General features: G+C 39.0%; 2 protein-coding genes across 3 annotated transcripts in view; one reads left to right on the top strand and one right to left on the bottom strand.

The window, feature by feature from the left end:
• Nucleotides 1–2609: 2609 nt before the first annotated feature.
• On the top strand, nt 2610–14148 carry AGR2 (anterior gradient 2, protein disulphide isomerase family member). 2 transcript variants are annotated; one of them, XM_036863861.1, is made up of 8 exons: nt 2610–2676; nt 5453–5598; nt 5860–5923; nt 6042–6094; nt 7432–7505; nt 10233–10296; nt 12603–12686; nt 13859–14148. In XM_036863861.1, exons 2-8 carry the CDS (start codon nt 5460–5462, stop codon nt 13906–13908), a joined length of 528 nt encoding a protein of 175 aa, XP_036719756.1. In that variant the 5' UTR covers nt 2610–2676; nt 5453–5459; the 3' UTR covers nt 13909–14148. The 2 variants fall into 2 exon arrangements, with proteins under 2 accessions (XP_036719756.1, XP_036719757.1); XM_036863862.1 differs by having other exon boundaries at nt 2610–2694; nt 13859–13910.
• Nucleotides 14149–20044: 5896 nt separating this feature from the next.
• Nucleotides 20045–21697, bottom strand: part of TSPAN13 (tetraspanin 13) — a 30525-nt gene continuing 28872 nt past the window's right edge. The window contains exon 6 of the mRNA XM_036863828.1: nt 20045–21146. Coding sequence (XP_036719723.1) covers nt 21072–21146 — 75 coding nt within the window. The 3' untranslated portion in view covers nt 20045–21071. The remainder of the gene's footprint in view (nt 21147–21697) is intronic.

The raw sequence follows: 21697 nt of genomic DNA, 5'->3' as shown, positions 1-21697 counted from the left end.
CGCTTGCCGCAACTGGAGAAAGCCCTCGCACAGAAACGAAGACCCAACGCAGCCAAAAATAAATAAATAAATAAATAAATAAAATTTAAAAAAAAAAAAAAAAAAAGAATTTTGTACAAGCAGCTATTTAATATATTAAATTTAATATATTGAAATGTAATCTAATTTAGGTGAATTTAATCCATTGATATTCATTTTAATTTCATTTAATTAAACATCAAGAAACAAGTTCTAGAGATCTGATATACAGCATTGTTTATAGTTCACAATACTGTATTGCACACTTAACAATTTGTTAAGAGGGTAGATCTCATGTGATCTGTTTTTACCACAATAAAAAAATTCAGGGGCTTCCCTGGTGGCGCAGTGGTTGAGAATCTGCCTGCCAATGCAGGGGACACGGGTTCGAGCCCTGGTCTGGGAAGATCCCACATGCCGCGGAGCGACTAGGCCCGTGAGCCACAACTGCTGAGCCTGCGCGTCTGGAGCCTGTGCTCCGCAACAAGAGAGGCCGCGATAGTGAGAGGCCCGCGCACCGCGATGAAGAGTGGCCCCCACTTGCCGCAACTAGAGAAAGCCCTCGCACAGAAATGAAGACCCAACACAGCCATAAATAAATAAATAAATACATTTCAAAATGGTCCACATCAAAAAAAAATCTTAAAAAAAAAAAAAAAATTCAGACATTGAAATCATAACTCTCGTACCTCAAAATATGAGGATATTTGGAGATAGTCTTCAAAGAGGTAATTAAGTAAAATATGTCATTAAGATGGGCACTAATCCAAGATGACTAGTGTCCTAACAAGAAGAGGAAATTAGAACACAGATAGGTACAGAGGGATGACCGTGGGAAGACATAGGAAGAAGGTGGCATCTAGAAGCCAAGGAGGGAGGCCTCAGATGAAATCAAACTTGCTGATACCTTGATCTCAGACTTTCAGTCTCTAGGACTGTGAGAAAATAAGCTGCTGTTGTTTAAGTCAGACAGTCTATAGTATTTTGCTATATACCAGCCTAGCAAATGAATGTACCAAGTACTTTCCCATTTCTTATTTCATTAAAATCTCATTTCATACTCAAAACAGACATGTATGGTAATCTTATCACCGTTTTGTAAATAAGGAAACTGAAGTTTCAGAGATGTTAAATGATGTCTCTCAGATCATCCAGCAAGTGAACACAAGGATGCAGGACTCAGACAAGAATCTTATGTAGACCACATGCTACCCACTTCCCATTCTTAGCAGGTGGTAGACTAGAGGACACCACAGCTTTGGTCTCAGCGATGCCCTTAACAAGTTGTGAGATCTTCACACAGTCATTAATTTTTTAACATCATTTTTTCCATCTGCAGAATGAGGGGGTTGAATTGACTATTCTAAAGGCTAAATAGACTGAGTCTATATAAAAGGCTTATCAGTTTTAAAAGTTGAGCTCAAATCATTGTTTTCACTCAAACTCCTAAAGAAATGATCTCTGTAAACTCATTTCTAATGAAAATTCACCGTTTTGGGAATCACTTCATATTTTGCCCACAGATATTAAGGCTCTATCAAAAAATTTACCTACTTTAAAATGTTTTGAAATATTAACTCATTTCAAAAGTTATTTTTATAGGGCTTGCATCCCATTAGTTAATTTTCTGTTGTTAAAGATTTCTCTATTCTGAACTTTTAAGGATTGCGCATAGTTTCACGAACAAAACACAGGATTAAAATTTTTTACAGAAAACCCAATTCCAGTCTTAAAAAGTTTAGCGAATAATTGTATAACCTTGAATGAGAAAATAGTTGCAGACCTTACTTTCTAGGTCTGAAAAATGATGTAAATACTTTCCTGCATGCCTAGCAGGAAAGTCTGCCATTAAATAAAAGAATATCTGTTAAACAGTACGAAACACGTCCACACACATCCTCCTCTACCCTATCCTCCCACACACCCCATTGGTAACCACAGTCCTTTAAAAAAAAAAAAGAATATCTGTGAAATAGCTTTGAATTCTTTGGAGGGAAGTTGCTGCAAGGTAATTAATAAAAACTCCTAGTGTTAGGATATCTTTTTTCAGTAACTTCCTTAGTTTTAAAATATGATGTGAATGCTTGGTTTGGATTCTTTTCATACCTATAGTGACTATACATTTTGTTTGCCAGAAAGAGGAAGTACATTGTGTAAAATAATTTATACCATAATGGAGGATAGCAGCTTATAAGACTGTAGGGGTTAGAATTGTGAATCATCTCTTGTGTGTTTCCAACTAAATAGAGGCAATCTCCCCAAGAGGGAGAAAAAAAAAAAATTCTACAAACCGCAAACTCCATCCAATCACAAAAAGACAAATCAGCCTTCAGGCAAATCAAATGTCTTCATTTAAAGCTTACCTGGATTTGGCACTCTGACCATCTTTTCCCAATCTCTTAACAATCTACTTTCACAAACAGTTAACAACATGCATACTGAAAGGCATTCCTTTGCAACCTTATTTTTAAAAACAAGGAACTCTTTAGCCCAGGGAAGACTTGGGAAAAGAACAGTTCCTCTCCGAGTTTGCAACATGTGAATGTGGGATTAGTGGGTGGGCCTGAGGTGTGCACAGGTGCATAAATACAGGTTTGGGCTGAGCCAGCACACTAGGAAGCTTGGACCGCATCGAGGCCATCTGGCTCACACAGACAGGTGGGTGGGGAAATCCAGGTAAGGCTCCTGACAGCAGTGTTGGAAGGGCACTTGTTAGAATGAGATTTGGCCTTTGGTTACTGTGTAAAGTTGCAGACAATCCACAGGCAGAGGAGTGCAGGGTAGTTCCATGGGCAGTGAAATGGGATTTGGAGAGGGAATCATGGGATTTCCACCAAAGGCTTACTGGGACCTCTCTTTGGCAGAGCTATGCTCCTGAGCTGGTTCAAGGTAATGCTTTCTCCCTCAGGAAATGAAAGGTTTAAGAGTGAGCGAACTCCAGGAGTTTTCAAGCCCGGCACAGGGCCCAGCGTCTCCTGTCTTAGTTACTGAGCCCTGATCACCATCTAATGCTCTGTTTCTTTCCCACTGGCAAAGCAAAGACCTGCAGGACTGTGAAAGCTCAGCTCAGATTGGCTGCTTGGAATTACAGTTCAGAATATTATTGCAAATCAGAAAACGGTTTTCTTTCTGTGTCTAATATAAAGATATCCTTATTGCTTCTTCAATCTTTAAATTCATGGGATAGGCTGTAGGAGGAGAGATCTGGTTGCTTTCCTGAGGCATTTATGAACAGGGACACTGAAACCTCCTGCAAGGCATTCCTTGCTGAAGATAAGAAGACAGAAATATAATGAAAAGTGAAAAGTTCTGGTTTTGAAGAATATGTGTGTGTGTGTGTGTGTGTGTGTGTGTGTGTGTGTGTGTGTGTGTGTGTCTCCAAATTATCAATGTCCTCGGTGGTTAGCTTTCTGTTTTGAGGTGGTTTATGCAGGCAGTTTGCAGATCACAGTCTACTCAGTAATGAAAACTCAGTACAGTGAATCTCAGAAAGTCAGCTCAGAGCAGGATGTTTGTACAGCAGGAGTTTTATTCGGTTCCCTTGAGTCATCCTGCCATAAGACACGTATAAGATATCAACAGTTCCAACCTGAAAGATGCAGAGCTATAGCAAGGAGTTCTAGTAGCCACTTGCACAACAAGAATTGTCAATGAATTAAATACTTCACCACTAGTTTACTACTATTTTTTCTAATATACATTAGATGCTGTTGGTATAAAGAAACACAAAATCAAATGTGTGTCGATAAATTTAAAGTCATTATTTGCCATGATATTTTTCTGAATCCAACTAGTATTCCAAAAGTATAACTATTCTCACATAAAGGTTCTTGGTTTTTGTTGTTTACATTAAAAAGAAGCCTTTGTACCAAAAAGGCTGGAAGACTTGGAGCACACTTTAGTTGTTTCTGCAAAATGCTGGATAATAAAAATTGCTATTGGCATTTCCATATCTTTATGGGTATAGAAAATGAAGAAAGTGTATCCCTGTTTTTATGCTTTTGTCTTTTTTGAGTGAGATGTTGTGGGGCTACGTACGATGACACAGATAATAATTGGTCAGTTTAATACAAGGCATCATCTGGATTTGGTGACTTAGCAACGCCTTTTTTTTAGAATTGGCTAATACTTAACAAAGGTTCCCACTTGCTCTATCAGAACATGAGAAACTTTACTCCCTAAAAATACTAAGCATTGATGGTCCATCCTGCTTCCCTTGCAGAGTTCAGCTGATTTAATTCGAAACATACACCAATATTAGAGTTAGATGTTTCTTTTTAGGAAATTTCGGTCTTTGGCTTTATTAGCATCCCAAGTATCCAGCTTTGCATGTTATGGTCCCTGGATAACCCTAGTGATTGGCTAGTGCAATTCACTTTGCTAGCGAGCTAGCTCACTTCCTCACTCATTCATGGATCTTACCTTGTCATTCACTTTCCCATTCATAAGCATCTGCTTCACAGTAGTGTAACATTCCCGGAGAATTAAATTTGGAATACTGGGAAGGAAAAAAAATTAACAAAGAGACATCCATGGGGTTGGTTTCTCTGTGTTAGGAGTCCCATAGAATATTTTTGTGCACTAAAGTACATGCCTATAGCCACCTACCTTAACAGGCCTGCACTGAGAGTCAAAGAATTAGTTCACTGAAAGAAACCTGCACTGGTGTATTTTAACCAATTCAAAACCAATATATAGAATTTGAGTGAATATTACACTAGGGAGAGAGTTTTGTGGGTGCAAGTTTTTAGTTAAAAGATAAAGCTGGCAGTTTCTAAATGAAATAAATCATTTTACTCAGATCTTATTCTTCAATGGCAGCGTCCTCATTTTAACAAAATGTTAAAGAAGTATGTATGTTTAGGGTAATTTTTTCAGGATGGGAAGATGGGAGCCAGCATTGCAAAATGGCACAATCCAAAAGCCTTGGTTCTATGCCCATCTCATTAGTCTTCATTTCTCTGAATTTCAGATTCTTCATCTACAAAATGAGACAATGGGGAGGTGGGAAAAGAGGATATAACCCTTAAGGTGTCTTCCAGTACTACAATTTTTTTAATATAAATTTAAAAGCAAATTCCCTTAGCTATAAGAATATATACATCTATCTACTTATTTTCTTAAAATATATATGTAGTTATTTCTATATTATAGATTTCTATGGAGATTTTCATATTTTATCTAGTTGGATCTATAGCATATAGAGGTAGACAGATGAGATAGATGATAGATGGATAGATAGATATTCATACTATGTATTCTTAGGAAAATTCTGTGGAAGGTAGTTTTTTACTCCAATTGCACGTGTTCAATCTCATCTAAGCCTCAATTCCTGCTGTATCCCATGGTTGTGCTACAATCTGAAGATTTCGAAAACTGCTAATTCTCTTTTGTTTTACTGACTTTTTGCTTATCTGTTTGTCTTCCATATCAGATTTGCCATGGAGAAGATTTCAGTGTCAGCATTCTTGCTCCTTGTGGCCCTCTCCTACACTCTGGCCAAAGACACCACAGTCAAACCAGGAGCTAAGAAGGACACAAAGGACTCTCAACCCAAACTGCCCCAGACCCTCTCCAGAGGTAGGAGTCAGCTTCTTGTCGGTCTCCAGTTATACATAATTGGTAAAGATTTAACATTCAGAGCTGAGAGTTGTGTGCTGAACATATTTTTTATGTGTTTGTTCTAGATTTATCAAAGTTTATAATTGTTTCTGCTTTCTCTAGGGGGTTTTGCTCTTCTTTAGCGTCAAGTATATACTGATCCCAGTTTTACCCCTGCTTTTCAACAGCTTTGGATCTGAGAATATAATCACTTTAAATATACTGTTCATTTTGTTCTAGGTTGGGGCGATCAACTCATCTGGACTCAGACATATGAAGAAGCTTTATACAAATCCAAGACAAGGTAAAGACAAGTTTTACAGAATTCCCTCAAAGCTCTCAAGAGCACCATCTAGTGATCTTTAGCTACACATGAAATCCTACTCATTGAAGATTATCCAATCTCTCTTTGTCTCTTAAAGCAATAAACCCTTGATGATTATTCATCACTTGGATGAATGCCCACACAGTCAAGGTAATTCATACTTCTAAATATAATTTCCTTTACAGGCTTTTAGCTCTAGGGCCAGGGTCCAGATCACTCATCTTTACATCCTTAGCACCTAGCACAGCTGAATTTAAAAGAATATTTTATGTAGTAAAAACATATTTTAAAGTAACTTCAAATATTTCCACAGTCTGTGTTAGCCATTGGTTCACATTTTGAAAAAACAAGCTCTAGAATTCATCCTTGACTTCTTGTCTTCTCTTACATCTCACATCCAATACATCCACAAATACCATTGCTTTACCTTCACCATATATCCGAAAGCCAGCACCAGCCTCGTGGGCACACCACCTGTGCGGTCACACAGGACCCAGTGCTTAGTAGGTTCCTATGCTTGTTGTAAAGCTCTGTTGTTGCTGTCTTAAAATTCGTAATAATTTTTGAACAAAAGGCTCCACATTTTCATTTTGCAATGGGCCACATATATTATGTAGGTCCTGCCCAAATCCAGCCACTTCCGATTGCCTCACTGCTACCACCCTCATCCAAACCAAGTTTAGATCTTGCCTAGACCTGTAACAGGCACCTACCTGGTCACCGGACAGTCAGTTCTCCACACGGAAGCCATCAGATCCTAACACTCACGTGCTCAAGTGGCTTCTCATCACAGGTAAAATTAAATCCAGATTCCTGATCATGGCCCAAATGGCTGGACATGATCTGGCCCCTGGCTGCCTTGCCTTTCTTACCACTCTCGCCATGTTTTCCCTCCACTGCATCTAGCCTGGCCATTGTGCTTTCCCTCAAGCATCCAAACCCATTCCCAGCTCAGGGCTATTGCTCTTGCGGTCCCCTCCGCCATGTGTGACATTTCCCTAACATCTTAGAATGCAGCACCCTCTCACTTCTATGTCACCTCCTCAAAGAAGTCTACCCTAACCACCCTGTAGCTTTTAAACCTCTTGCTTTGCTTTATTTTTCTGCAAAGTACCATTATCTCCACCTAAAATTATTTACTTGTTTATGACCTGTCTCCTACACAAGCATTTGAGCCCTATGAAGAAAGCACATTATTTTTTTTTTCCCCACTGCTCTATTCCCAGTACATGAAACGGTCCTGCCACATAGTAACCACTCAGTAAATATGGGTTAAAAAAATTAAGGGATGAATGAATGAATGATTGGATGAGTCCGTAGCGAAGCAAAGCTAGTCAATGGCCTAGATATTACTTCACTAACCATTTGCAGAAAGGGCGGAGTTGAGTATTGTATTACAAATACAGTTCAACTTAAAATCCAACAGAGAATAATGGTTTTAACTGGTGATGAAATGAATGCTTAACAATCTTTTCTTTACATTATAGCTTTAAAGAAGACATTTGCTGAAAATAAAGAAATCCAGAAATTGGCAGAGCAGTTTGTCCTCCTCAATCTAGTTGTAAGTTTACTCTTCATCCTGCCATTTCTCTGGGGCTTAGAATTTGAAATGGATGGTTCATCTTCCCTACACATCTTAGTCACACTGCATTAATGGGGATGTGCTCCAAACATCTCATCTCATAGATAACAATGAGGAAAGATTTTATTTCTTGCATGTCTACATTTTTATTGAGGAATTAATAATTTTAAGTTGTCTGAAAAATACTCTCCTGTGGTCCAGAATTTCTCTGCTGCTGTAATAAGTGGAACGTTTTTGTCATTAAAAACTCCTCGCTGTGCCCCTTTCCCCTGCAGTCCTCGCTGCTCTCCACCCATTCTTAGTCCGTGTGCCCTCTCTCCCCGGAAGAGATGGCTCTCCAGGTGTCCAAATCTAATCATTCCACATGTGCTGTGGCCTCATGCTTTCCCGTCCTACTTCACCATCACCACCCCTCCTGATGGTCAAGCTTTCTGCCTTGACAAGTTCTTCTGCTTGGTATACAAACAGTATCCACTTTCCTTCTGAGAGCAAACAGTCAATAAACTACTCAGAAAACTACTCTCCCTAACTAGATGTCCCCTGAAGCTTCTCTCTGTCATCCTCTTTCCAGGTTGACAAGTTGGCTTTTTGAAGGAACATCCACGCCAGCGGTTCTTCCCCACCTCCCTTCCAAGGCTCCTCTTCCTCCTTCTACCCCTTAATATGAGTGACTTCATGAATCTCTACTTGACCTACTTCTCTTTTTGTATTTTATATTCTCTATGGACAATTTCATCGGCCTTTAATCAATGCCTGCTTACCGATAACTCCCACATCTTCCCCAAACACGCACCAGCTTCCAACTTACGCACACAGCCTAGTTCCAGAAATCTCGTAATCAGCTTCAACTCGACACGTTCAACACCGAATTTATCAGCGAGGCCCAGGTTTTTCAAAAAGCTCTTTTTCCTCTATTCCTTATTCCATTAGAGTGTTATTCTAGAGGTGATCCTCCCACTCACCTCCGGCAGTCAAGAAGCCCTGTGGTTCTAACTTTGAAATATTCTTGCTATTGGTCACTTCCCTATAAATTGAGGACCGCTGTTTTAGTGTAAGAGTTTTTCACCTTGCCTAGCTTATTGCAGTATTACTAAGTGGCTCCCTGCCTACAAAATAAATCCCATCTAATCCCACATGATTGTCGGGGTAATCACTCTAAAAACCAAATTGCAATCATGGCACTTCTAACACCCCTCCAGTGGTTCTTTTTTTTTTCTTCTTAATATTTTTTCTTTTTATTGTGGTAAAAGTCACAAAATATAAATCATACTATTTTAACCATATTTAATTGTACAGTTCAGTGGCAATAAGTATATTCACATCGTTGTACAACTCTTACCATCATCCATCTTCCGAATTTTTCACCTTCCTAAACTGAAGCTCTGTCCCCATTGAACTTTAACTCCCCATTCCCCCTCCCCACTCCCCCCACTGTCCCCCTTTGGCCCCTGGCATCTACCAATGTACTTTCTGACTCTATGAATTTGACTACTGTAGGTACCTCACATAAGTGGAATCAAACAGTATTTGTCTGCACCTAATGTATACTGGAATGCATTTCTAAGGTTAACTTAATATGTGTCCTGCAGACAGATTGTACCTTCTTTTTTCTTCCCCCTGTGCTATATAGTAGGCCCTCACCAGCCGTCTACTTCATACATAGTAGTGTACATATGTCAACCCCAATCTCCCAATCCATCCCACCCCCCTCTCCCCACTTGGTGTCCACACATCTGTTCTCTATGTCTGTGTCTCTATTTCTGCTTTGCAAATAGGTTCATCTGTACCATTTTTCTAAATTCCACATATATGCGTTAATATACGATAGTTGTTTTTCTCTTTCTGACTTACTTCACTCTGTATGACAGTCTCAGTGGTTCTTATTTATTTACGAGCAGACGTAAACACTGTGGCGTGGTGTGCAAGGCCACTCACAAGCCAGCCCCTGAAGTAGCTTTCTAGCATCTTCTCTCACTACTGCCTCAGGTATCCCTATCCTTTAGTCGCATCCAAACACTTGGTTATATGAAGTGCTAGGCCTTTCCTCTACCTTTGTATAATCTTCCCCCCTCCACTGCCTGGAGTAACCTCCTTTTCTATATAACTGACCCCTATTCACTTTTTAAAGATTCCTCTTTACCCACTTCAGAAAGTCCTAGCGGAACCTGCAGATGAGGCTAAATGCCCTGCTGGGCACCCAATGCACCTGTATATCCTTCATCATAACATTTCACCCCCCTGGATCCTAAATATTCCTTCTCCTACCTGTATCTCCCTGTTAAACAGAGAAAATTAAAAAATGATAAATGGATAGACGAATTCTCAAGATAATCCTGTTTTTGCAGATTCTCTAAAAATGACTTCTGTTTTTTTTTTTTTCATTATGCTATTTCCTCCTACCTCATCCAAGCTCCTTCCCCAAACACTGTATGCCTTCCAAATTCTCCCTTACTGAGTTTTTTGGCTCTTTGTTCACCACATGCATCAGTTCTTTACCTCATGTTCTGCATCACAGTCTGCTCTGTCTTATTATTTCATGCATGGAACTTGCCTCCCCATCTATATTATAAACTCTCTGTATTAAGAGATGTGACTTATAGTGTCTTAAGATGCCTAGCCCAGGAATGGACACACTGTTGTTTTAACAAGTTTGAAAATAACTGAAGAATATAAACAAACTGAAAGCTGCTTTTTTTTAAATCTTAGTATGAAACAACTGACAAACACCTTTCTCCCGATGGCCAATACGTCCCCAGGATTATGTTTATTGGTAAGTAAAAGTGACAATGAGATAAAACACTGTGAACATTACACAAGTGCCGCCATATCTCTGCCTCTGTCCTCCACACCCTCACGTGCTGCTGCACCATGGCCAAGGCCACGACGAAGCTCTACTGGGGAGGTTTAACGTTCAGTTTCACAACCTATTTTCATTAGGAAATGCAAGCTTCTACCTATTTCCATACATGACATTTTTTTCTTCATCTGCTAATATTAACTTCTCATCTTCTGCCACAAGTACACCTGAGAAGGAAGTAACCTGTTAACTGTTTAAACGTATTAATCATTTCCCTGAATTATATCAGGTCTATAAATATTTAATCAGGCAAACTTTTGATTCCTGTGCTGGATTTTTCTTTCTGACATTTTTTGATCATTATTTCTAGGCAAGTTATGAATATGGGCTGAAAGAAAAAAAAAATCAAAGGAGACATGCTCCTTCCTGCCACTGGTACTTTTCATGTGCCATTCCCTCTGCTGGAAAGCTTTTCTGCTTCCCCCCTCGGTACCCCCAGGTCACCTGGTTAATCACTGTCATTCACTGACCTGCTCAAACTCCCACGATGTGCTCTTGTGGCACCATATTCCTCTCAATGGTCACTCTTTCCTCAGTTTTAATTTTGTATTTATTGGGTGATTGTTTAATAAATATTGCCCCCCATGTGGCAGGGACCAGATCTCCTTCAGGTCACCATCATATTTTCAGCATGACCCTGTGGTAGGCTCACAATAAGTATTCGTTAAATGATTGAACAAATGAATTGAGTTTGGCTTTGATCAAAGTGATACTGATAAAAGGACAATCCATAATTAAATCCATCACACAGCAGAGCTCACTCTGATCAAGCAGATCACCTCTGTAGTTCATCCAAGTTCACACTAACCTATAAAACAGGGGCAAGAAAAAGTGAAGGGAGAAAAGGAGAAAGGCCGAACTAGAGCTAATCTTACAGATTTGGTTTTGTTGGGATTTAGACCCTTAAAGGAAAGGGCCCTTATAGGTCATCCAGTCACACCCTGTGCTGGAATTCTTTTCAGAGTGTTCCTGTCTAAGGGCTTTTTAACCCCCGTTCGATTCCTTTGGTCATAAGAACTAGGTCCCAGGCAGCTTGCTCTTCCGGCTCAGTAGTGCTCCACGAGGCCTGCACATTAGAATTGCCTGGAAGATCTTAAACATCAAGCTGCCCAGGTTACACCTCAAAGCAATTAAATCAGAATCTCAGGGGCTGGGACGCAGGTGGCAGTCTTTGAAAGCTCTGCAGATGACTGTGCAGCCAAGGCTGTAAGCCAATGCTTGGGAGTTGAAAACGCTTTTCTGATGTCACAGTATTATGAAGATGAGACCCTGTGTGTGTATCCTCTACAGCGAGCTGAAGCAGAGTAGGTCTTAAGTCTTTCTTGAACAAAGGAAAGTCTGCTTCCTGTGATTTATGTCTGCTGGTCCTAGTCCAACATTCTGAAATGACAGGGATTGTCCATCAGGTACCGGTGACAGACTTGGCATCCATGTGGCTGGGCCTCATCTTTCCTCTTCATCTAATTCTCAGGACACAGACCATAGCCTCCTTCAATCACTTCTCTCAAGGCAAGGTTGCTAGGCCTTTGCATATCCTAGTACCTCCCTTCTGGATGCATCTTATTTATACCTGTTTTTTCCTCAATAACTGATAACTTCAAGTAAATATAAAACATGAAAAAAAAAAAGGATTTCAACCTATAGGAATATATGTATAGGGGAAGACGCTTAAATCTCTATTTTTAAAATGCAGCTACTTAACAATAAAGTAAAAAAACTACACACTTATTTCGCCTTGGCTGGTCTTAAGGGCTTGCATTCTTTTATTCACTTAAAAAAAAAAACAACTTTGGTTTGGAAAACTAGCATTTGATGTGAGTTCCTAATTATCCAGGTTGCTCTTGGTAACATATTTCAATTACAGTATAATCATTTCAAAAATTTAAAATAATTCTTTAGTAGAGAATGCCAATGTTTTCACCAAAAAAACAAAACGCCATCCCAAGAATGTATATTACCCTATTTTCAGGTTGCTATAGATAGGACAGCAGGGTTCTTAACCTTTTCCACAAATAGCGCTGCACGGCTGTTGAATGCTCCCAGTCTGGCTTTGGGTACCGGCTGCAGAGGCCAGGTTGCAGACCGGATGGAGTAGAATCTCATCCAGCAGGACACACTGTGTTCTCTTCATGGGATGTGGATACACATGTAGGCTTCATCATGCAATAGGGGTTATTTTGAAACATAGTACTCCATTCCCTTTGGCTTTTTCTTTGTAGACCCATCCCTGACAGTTAGAGCCGACATCACTGGAAGATACTCAAATCGTCTCTATGCTTACGAACCTTCGGATATGGCTCTACGTAAGTGTTACCTCCTTTGAACATCTGTTTCACTGCTGTACTGGGAGGAGAGCCCACATGGGGAGGGGAGAAAAAGCTGTGCTCAGAGACCCCAGACAACCAGTCTGACCCTAACTGGCCTTGTGTCCTCCAGCAAATGACATTCAAGCATTGATCTCACTTTTTTAAAAACTCAATTAAAGATGAGTTATTTAGATTAGGTATCTTTTCCTCTAGGAGAATCCTAGGACCATATTACCTCCTTTTCAGGTTTCTCTTAGGCTCACTTAACTCCTTCTACCACAGACCTGAGCGCAATAGTAATCGTACCATTACAATAGCAACAGTAGCAATCTGCATGCTTTGTTAAATGTTTTCCAAGTAACAAAAGTGAAATAATTTAGTCCAGCTTATTAAAGTTGAATTCAAGTTCAATTTTAAAGATCAATAGGAAAGATGGTTCCAAATAGTTGCCAAGATACTCACTTCCCCTGGGGTTGCCATAACATGAAAAAAAAAAAAGTGTGAGACTCAAGGCAGATGAAGAACCTCAATGAGAGGCTGTACCTAGTTGTGACATCTAATTAGTCCTTCTGGGAAGAAAATTGAGTCTTGTCATAAGAACCAATTCACTCAATGACTAGTGACTATGTAGACCTGCACTGCCCAATATGTCAGCCATTAGTCACATGTAGCTGTTTTAATTAAGATTTTAAAATTCAGATCCTCAGACATGGTAACCACATTTAAAGTACTCAGTGAATAGGCATTGACTATTTTTCATCATCACAGAAATTTCTGTTGGGTGGCACCAACCTAGAACGTTATGTTGGGAAGGATTATGAGGTTGTGTCTGGGCAGCAGGAAAGAATGTCCTGGTCCATTAGCAATGTCTCCAGTAGATGCTGGGTGTGCCAGGTGAAGCACATTCTAAATGTATTGACCATTCTTGAGATAACAGTATAGATCTTAATAAGACTTTGGGTTCCTTAAAGGCAGGTATTCTGCACAGGTAATATCACCGTGCCTTGTAAGAAAGGCAGTTAATAAACATTGGAAGAGAACTAGATTATAATAATAAAAGCCATTTCACATACTTTTAGAAAAAAATTTACAAGGTTACCAACATTCACGCTATATCTATCAATATGATCTGATGATGTATTGACTCTCATAACTTTTTCCCACATTAGTGCTTGACAACATGAAGAAAGCTCTCAAGTTCCTGAAGACTGAATTATAGAGGAAAAACAAAATCTGCAAGCTCCTCCCTTTGTGTTGGGCCTTGAGACTTGGAACCAAAGGAGATTTTAGAAGACTGTGGAGAAGGCAGAAGCACTGGTGAACCTACTGATTAGATTATGGTTTCATGTTACAACAGCTCTTTTTTTAAATTTGGCTTTAAGTATACATGTATGAAAACAATATCTTATACTACCAGAGTGAGCCATGATTTTTAAAAAAATAAATCCTTTTAGGGGTGTTCAAACTGTTCTTTTTTCCCCCAACTTGGTCTTTCACAGAAAAGCTCTTTGGTTCATTCACCAAATAGGATTTTCAGACACACAAAATGTTCAAAAAGAGGACAAGACAAACCTAATTCAAGCAATGAAGCCCAAAAACAAAGTTATCATCTCATCTCACTATAGTTTCTCACTGGCTGACTAAAAGTAGACATGAGCTTGAACAACAGAAGTATCAAATGATATGCTCTAGTGTGAAAATATCTAGAAAGGCATCCCATGAAAATCAATACCTAATTGAAGACCACCCCTCCTCACCCTGGCCAGAAACTCCAATGGACACTCTTGAATTTAGCAATCCAATTTTAGTTAGATTTTGCTCTCAGAGAAAGCCTCTGGCAGGTAGCTTTCTCCTTCAGAAGACTAATTTTGTAAAAAAAGGTCATTCAAAGAATATCTGTATCCTTAAACACACCCTAATGAAATCCTGAAAATTAAACTCATAATATATTTGGTTTCTTAAGGTTTTAGAGTACTGGCCGGGAATAAATTCAGTTGATATGTTCCCATCTTCTTCACCCAAATGTGACTTGCTGGGTAAAGAGCAAAGGGCACTGACATCATGTCCATGGGGTAAAGATCAGAGGTTACTACTTATCTTTGGATGAGGTGAGAGAGGAGGTGCCATCAGATAGGGGAGCACTTTAACTACCTTTAACTCTTTATTCTGCTGACAAAAAGTAGAACCATGGGGCTTCCCTGGTGGCGCAGTGGTTGAGAATCTGCCTGCCAATGCAGGGGACACGGGTTCGAGCCCTGGTCTGGGAAGATCCCACATGCCGCGGAGCAACTAGGCCCGTGAGCCACAACTACTGAGCCTGCGCGTCTGGAGCCTGTGCTCCGCAACAAGAGAGGCCGCGATAGTGAGAGGCCCGCGCACCGCGATGAAGAGTGACCCCCGCTCGCCGCAACTAGAGAAAGCCCTCGCACAGAAACGAAGACCCAACGCAGCCAAAAAAAAAAAAAAAAAAAAAAAAAGTAGAACCATGTATTAATTACTTCACTACATATTTAATCTCACATTCATTGTTAGATAAAATTCCTTTATCACCCAAACCCCACTGCCTGCTTTGGCCCCTGAATGGCTGCGACAGTCTGTGCAATGCTTTGCCTATTGGTTATCTATTGCTTGTCTTAATTAACTTTGTTTGTTTGTTTGGATACAGCCTTTTCTGAATAGATTCTTTGGCATTATTAACTTTCCCAGTTGATACTTTTTAAAATACTTTTCTCTCACACAGTACTGTCAAAGAGCTCTGCAACAGAAACCTATGTTGTTGATTTAATGACATATAAATCCTCAGCAAAAATATCACCAGAGGGATTGGGTGCCCTCCTTGTAAGTAGGTAACCTACATGTACTTAAAAAGGTAAAATATCCCATTTAGAAAGCTCTCTGAGGGTTAACTGGAGGAAAAAACAGGTTCCATGTATATAAACAAATATTTTGAATGACAACTTCTAAGCTATTCAGGTTTCCTTATTGTACAGCAAAATAGTTTTTTTTTTTTAATTGGGCTGATGTGAAATAAGATTAAGTCCTTAAAATTTATTGAATGACATGCTATTTTAGCCACCCATATACTTTTTAAAATATAAATACATCTCTGAGAAGTCAAATGTCAAGGCTGCAAGGGAAATGAGTCTCCCTTAGAAAAGTGACAGAGCAATAGTCATTCAAAAAAAAAAATTGATCAACTTTGACCCAGTTTTCTCTACTTCTGAGAATTTGTCCTAAGAAAATCACTCAAGAGAAACTGTTCTGCGAAGATGCCAATGGCAACATTATTTAAACATACCCAAAGAAAGGGGCCACCTCCAAATCTAATGATTACATAATTAACACAAAGTGCACTACGTTGTCATCTATAAGTTATAAACATCACAGGGAAACAAAAAGGGTAAGTGAAAAAGAATTTAAGAATTTCTATGCTATAATTGCAACTATAGGACATGTGTACTTAACAAAGGTTAGAAAGGGAAGTTGCAAACATAAAAATGGTTGTTTTAAGCTCATGGAAATGTTAACAATGCCTGCTCTTTCTACCAAACCCTTTACTGTCATCTCACAGTCTTTCCTTTGTGTTTAAATAAATTTAAGTGAGAGCATATCTTGAGAGAGAAATGGAAGAATGCCTTAAGACTAGAGTATTATTTTGAATAGCTGAATTAAAATGTTGGTAACCTAGGGGGGATGTAAAATGGTACAGCCACTATGGAAAAAATATAACCGTTCCTCAAAAAATAAATACAGAATTACCATACAATCTGATAATTCCACTTCTGAGTGGGTACCCAAAAAGATATCTGTACACTCACATTCACAGCACCATTGTTCACAATAGCTGGGAGGTAGAAGCAAACCAAATAGCCATTGATGGATGAATGTGTAAACAAAATGTGCTTTACATAGAATGGAATATTCTATAGCCTTTAAAAGAAGGAAATTCTGACATATGGATGAACATGGAGGACATTATGCTAAGTGAAATAAACCAGCCACAAAAGGACAAATACTGTCTGATTTCCAGACAGGCATCTGGAGCAGTAAAGTTCACACAGATAAAAGTAGAATGGTAGTTGCCAGCAGCTGAAGGGAGGGAGGAATGAGGGGTTATTGTTTAACAGATACAAAGTTTCAGTTTGGGAAGATGAAAAAGTTCTAGAAATGGATGGTGGCGACAGTTGTGCAACAATGCGAATGTACTTAATAACACTGAACTGCTCACCTAAGCCAGTTAAAATGATAAATTTTATGCTATGTATATGTTACCACCTTAAATTTTTTTTTTATCAGTTTTATCTGAGGGTAGGAGGGAGAGGACTAACTTTGAAAAAAAAAGGTAGTAACAAAAATCATCCATAAAAGTCATTTACGTAGATGATCAACATACCTGACTAAACCTTTATTACCTGTTTTAGAACCGCGGTCTTCTTCCAACGATCACCTATAACCAGCTATCTCTGCTTTGGTTTTTTGCTTGTTTGATGCCTTCAGTAATCCTAAGTAGGTACTGAGGTCCTCATATTTAGTAATCACTGTTGAGAATGGGAGCTGGAGGGAGAAGAGAAAGAGCTCGAAGGCAAGCACGAAACTTTCCAGCACCCCACCAAGGAGGCAGACTTCAAAGTCCAGATGAAGTCAGCCTAACTTATTAAGAGGCCGCCTGTCAAGTTGTGACCTCATCGACCTGTCAAAAGCAAGATCCCAAAAGTAAGCAGAAATGGTTTCACCCTCCAAGAGATGTGAAAGTCCGTTCTTCGACATATATTTTCACTCACAGGGAACTCCCTCAAGCCCTTCTTTGAAAATGAATTCCAAAAGCTGAGTTTCCTCAGCAGAGGAGAGGACCAGAGAAGCAGCCCGGCACATGGTATAGGGGGTGCTGCTCTTCCCCTTTCCCACTGTTTCAAGAGTCATTTCAATGACTACAATTGTGATCATGACATTCCAGATAAACTTCAACATGAAAAGCTGTGGTCTCTTTTCTCTTTCTCCCTCCCTCTCCCTCTGGAGTCAGGTGGAGGTGTGGGGTGAAGGGCACCGCCCCTTTAAAATTGTTTAGAAAACATTCATGGAAAACCCACCTTGTAATTGCATCTGGCATAGAGAGCCTGGTGTAAAAATTAACTGCCAGACCCAAACATACCAAGTGCAGAACAACTTTACACAAATCCCTTCACTTATCCAGAAACTTGGACAACTTGGTCTTTAACCTTATTGTCGTCTGCAATAAAACAACTGACATGTGAATGATCCTATTTGTATAATCAAGATGCCCAAAAGTGGTTTTCCCCTAGAAAATACTATGTAAAAACGTGATTCTAACTTTCTCAGTACCAGCTAAATGGTGAAACAGTTTCATATATTTAGTCAGTGCATTTTCAAGAGGATGAAAAAACTTAAACAGGGTTAAACAAATATTTAGAAAAACTGTGGGAGGAGGGTTTTGGCTGAAGAAACTAAGAACTAAAAGCCACTCTTCTGGTTTCTTTTTCTCCTGAAAGGTTCCATTCAGCAGCATATTACTTAGGTTGAACATGCATAACTGGTTTTCACAAACTCACTGTTGCTTAGATAACACAGTAGCTGAGATGAATTTAAGCTATATGAGCTCGGATTTCTAGAATTTATAACCTAACTTTTTTCCCTTTGTATTAGCCTTATATTTTCTAAAATTCCAACTTTAACATCAAGGCTGACTGCGTAAATGTTCTGAGAAACATTTCTCTAAATGAAATAAGTCCACAGAGAATGAAAGAATTTTTTAAAATAGGTATTTTGTTTGTCTGCTTTTTAATAAATGCTAGGTTTAGAAGAAAGAAGCTCTGGAGTCTTGAGTTGGCCTTACAGACATTTGTTATCGCTCCAGGACAGACCCTGATTTGAAACGTACCCTCCTCTGAGGTCACAAAATGTGTTTGTGGCAACATTTTGTGCACAAGAGGCAGTGGCCCTCCGGTCATCCTGGGATCCGCCTGACCTCGGCAGCCTCTCCAGCAGCCATTCGGGACTCGGGACAGTCTTCAGAGTTTAGTAGTCCTAAAGATTCTTGCTTCTCAGTCCCTGGTCTGTAACTAGGGTGACCTAAATAAGGCCATTGCAATTAGAGCACAAACCAAGGTTATGGGTTGGTTCTCTCTGGAACAGCCCTTCCCACATAAAATCATTCGCACCAAGAAAAGTATTCTAGTAGGAGATTCCAGAACTTCATGGAAACTTCAAAATGCAACAAAGCAAACAGGGAAAATACAAAATGCCTTAAAGGAAGACGGAGTCCAAAAATCTCACTTCCTTCATGTGTCACTTACAATCTCATCTTATGGTACAAGTGGCAACATTTTTAGGGTCACCCAGAGCTCGATATGAAATTGAAGGAGAGCAGAATACGCCCGCCACCTCACAATATGCCTCTTCGGCATTAAGATTAGTTTGAGTTGATTACTTTTGAGAAACAACAGACAGGAGAAGCTCTGAAAACAGAGTAGAAATTTACTCTTCTGTAAGGTAAATTTACACTTAAATCTCCATTTGTAAAGGTGTCTCCTTCTCTGTACCAGGAAGAAAAGGATGATTCCAAATCACAAGAAACTCTTTTATCAATGGCACTGGCTTAAAACTGCTAACAAACCTTATCCTTATTTACTGTGTCTTTCCTAGTAACCTCCCATAACTGGCTTCCTGATAGCCCCCCTCCCATACACACACACCTTTCTTTTGCCTTTAGCTGAAGACAGTATGTAAGATGATGGCTTGAGCCATCTCGAGGAGTTAATCAGTTTTTCTGGATATTTCCTATGTATACATGAGGTATACATGTTAATAAATTTCTGTTGTTTCTCTTGTTATCTGTCATTTACTACACGGGGTCTCAGCCAAGAACTCAGAAGAACAGAGAAAAAATTATCTTTCTTCCCCTACAACAGCAAGGGAATTTAGTTTTCTTGAAAGATGAGCAAGTCTTCCAGAGGCATGTAAGTGACCCACCCTCAAAATGCTCTAAAATTCTACAGATTAACCATTTATCCTCTTTCTTGGTCTAAAAGCCATCGAAACAATTACTAATGAAATACCATATACTACATAAAATATAAGACAGGAAATTAGTAATTTTCAGTAACAGGAAAGAACTTACATATTTTTCCCCCCAAAATGAGCGACTTCTCTTTTAAAAAACAATTTTCGCTATGGAGAAAATATTAGACACTGAAACATTTCAAGAAAAGATTTTGGGATGACTACTGGTGCTGGAAGTTAATTCCACGGTTGGATTATACACTCAGCTCTAGGTCAGTCAAAGGGAACCCGAAGCAAAAAAGAGAAGAATTCCACTTCACTTAATTCATTTATCAATCCTTCCATTACTTTCTTTTAATTCAAACATTCATAGACGAAGAAAGGTTTCCATACTTAATTTTTTAACATGATATACAGAACCACAATACTATTTAAATTCCAAATTATGGGAGATCACACTCAAATAGCTTGGATTTGACGAGTTGCTGAGACAATACTGAGAAATTTCACGGAAAAGGTATTTAGAATTTGTAAGATAGTCAAATATCTTTTTGCTATATGGGCCAATGCATTAATAGTAACTTGATTAAAAAGGCAGTCTTTTGGACTTCAAATTATTATAAAAGAATATCAAGATTATATAGATATAATTTCTGAATTTCTCAAACTCATTTCATTTTGAAGGCTGAAGGCAAATGTTACACATTAGAACATTCATGAAACCATTTCTCCTTTGCACTTACCTGTAAATATCAAAAACTAAACCACACTTTCCTAAAGACCTAGCTATTTCTAGAGTACATTAGTGTAATCAGAAAGACTACTAGAACTAAATTATCACTTTTATGTTAACAATTTTCACCACAACATCTTTCCTAAAAGGACAAAAAAAAATGGGGAATTTAGATTTCCCTTATTGAACTTAACAGAATAGAATCTCATACTTTCTGGCTTTAATAAACTTCAACTCTTTTTTCCAGTGGGAACTATCTACACAGCACAGTGCCACATACAATTAATTATTCCAGTGAGATGTACATTTAGATTCACAATATGATCAACACAATAGTGCCATACAAAGTTTTTCTGCAGGTAAAAACGCTAAGAAAGGCCACAGTGGACAGTGCTGACACTGTGAAAAACAGTAGATTACAAGGTACCACTGAGGTTCAGAGGAGACCACAAGTTTCAGATTTTTTCAGCAATGGAAAAAGAAAAGCATTCAGAGAAACATAAAAATATATAATTCCACTGTCAATTATGCAATTTTTCATATACTGTTTCCTTAAACAGGCAAATTAGCTTAACTTAAAGTTAGAGGAAATGTACAAGATCAGAATATGAAAGATTTCTCTTGTTTTCTCATCAAAGGAACGCACTAGGATTAGCACGAGGATCTTTCTGGTTCCTGTATCTGTAGGTCAGCCAAACACCCAGGATCTGGAATGGAAGAAAGAAAAGAAGAAAGAGAAAGTAACAGTTGTGTGTATTTATTCAGTTTATCAGCAAAATAATCTGAAACCTCTGAAGCACTTTGTATTATTTGTTCAAAGAGGAAGAGATTTCTTTTTAAAATGTAGTACGTAACCCAAATTAGAGATCCTAAAAAAAATTAATATGAACATTGTGGTAGGCTGAATAATGGCCCTCCAAGGTTGTCCACACCATAATCCCCAGAATCTGCAAATATACAACCTTACGTGGTAACAGGGACATTGCAGACATGACTGAGTTAAAGCTCGTGAGACAGGGAGATTATCTGGGTGGGCTCTGTGATGTAATCACAGGGGTCCTTAAAAGAGGGAAGCGGGAAGGACAAAAATCAGAGATACAGCCAAAAGGTGATGTCATGACAGAAGCACTGGGAAGCAGATTCAGAGAGAGAAGATGCAACACTGCTGGCTTTGAAGATGAAGAAAAGTCAAGCCAAAGTCGAGCCAAGGGGTGCAGGCAGCCTCTAGAAGCTAGGCAAGCAAACAGGTTTCCCCTAG

This window comes from Balaenoptera musculus, chromosome 9 (assembly GCF_009873245.2).
Source record: "Balaenoptera musculus isolate JJ_BM4_2016_0621 chromosome 9, mBalMus1.pri.v3, whole genome shotgun sequence".
In the NCBI taxonomy this organism is placed as follows: Eukaryota; Metazoa; Chordata; class Mammalia; order Artiodactyla; family Balaenopteridae; genus Balaenoptera; species Balaenoptera musculus.
This window is presented reverse-complemented; position numbering and strand designations above follow the sequence as displayed.

What these genes read in the sequence shown, in the direction of transcription:
- AGR2 (XM_036863861.1), top strand. Translation starts at nt 5,460, where the DNA reads ATGGAGAAGATTTCAGTGTCAGCATTCTTGCTCCTTGTGGCCCTCTCC. An exon ending in TTATACAAATCCAAGACAAG is followed by an intron (nt 5,924 to 6,041) that starts GTAAAGACAAGT and finishes TGTCTCTTAAAG; the next exon opens with CAATAAACCCTTGATGATTA. An exon ending in CCCCAGGATTATGTTTATTG is followed by an intron (nt 10,297 to 12,602) that starts GTAAGTAAAAGT and finishes TTTTCTTTGTAG; the next exon opens with ACCCATCCCTGACAGTTAGA.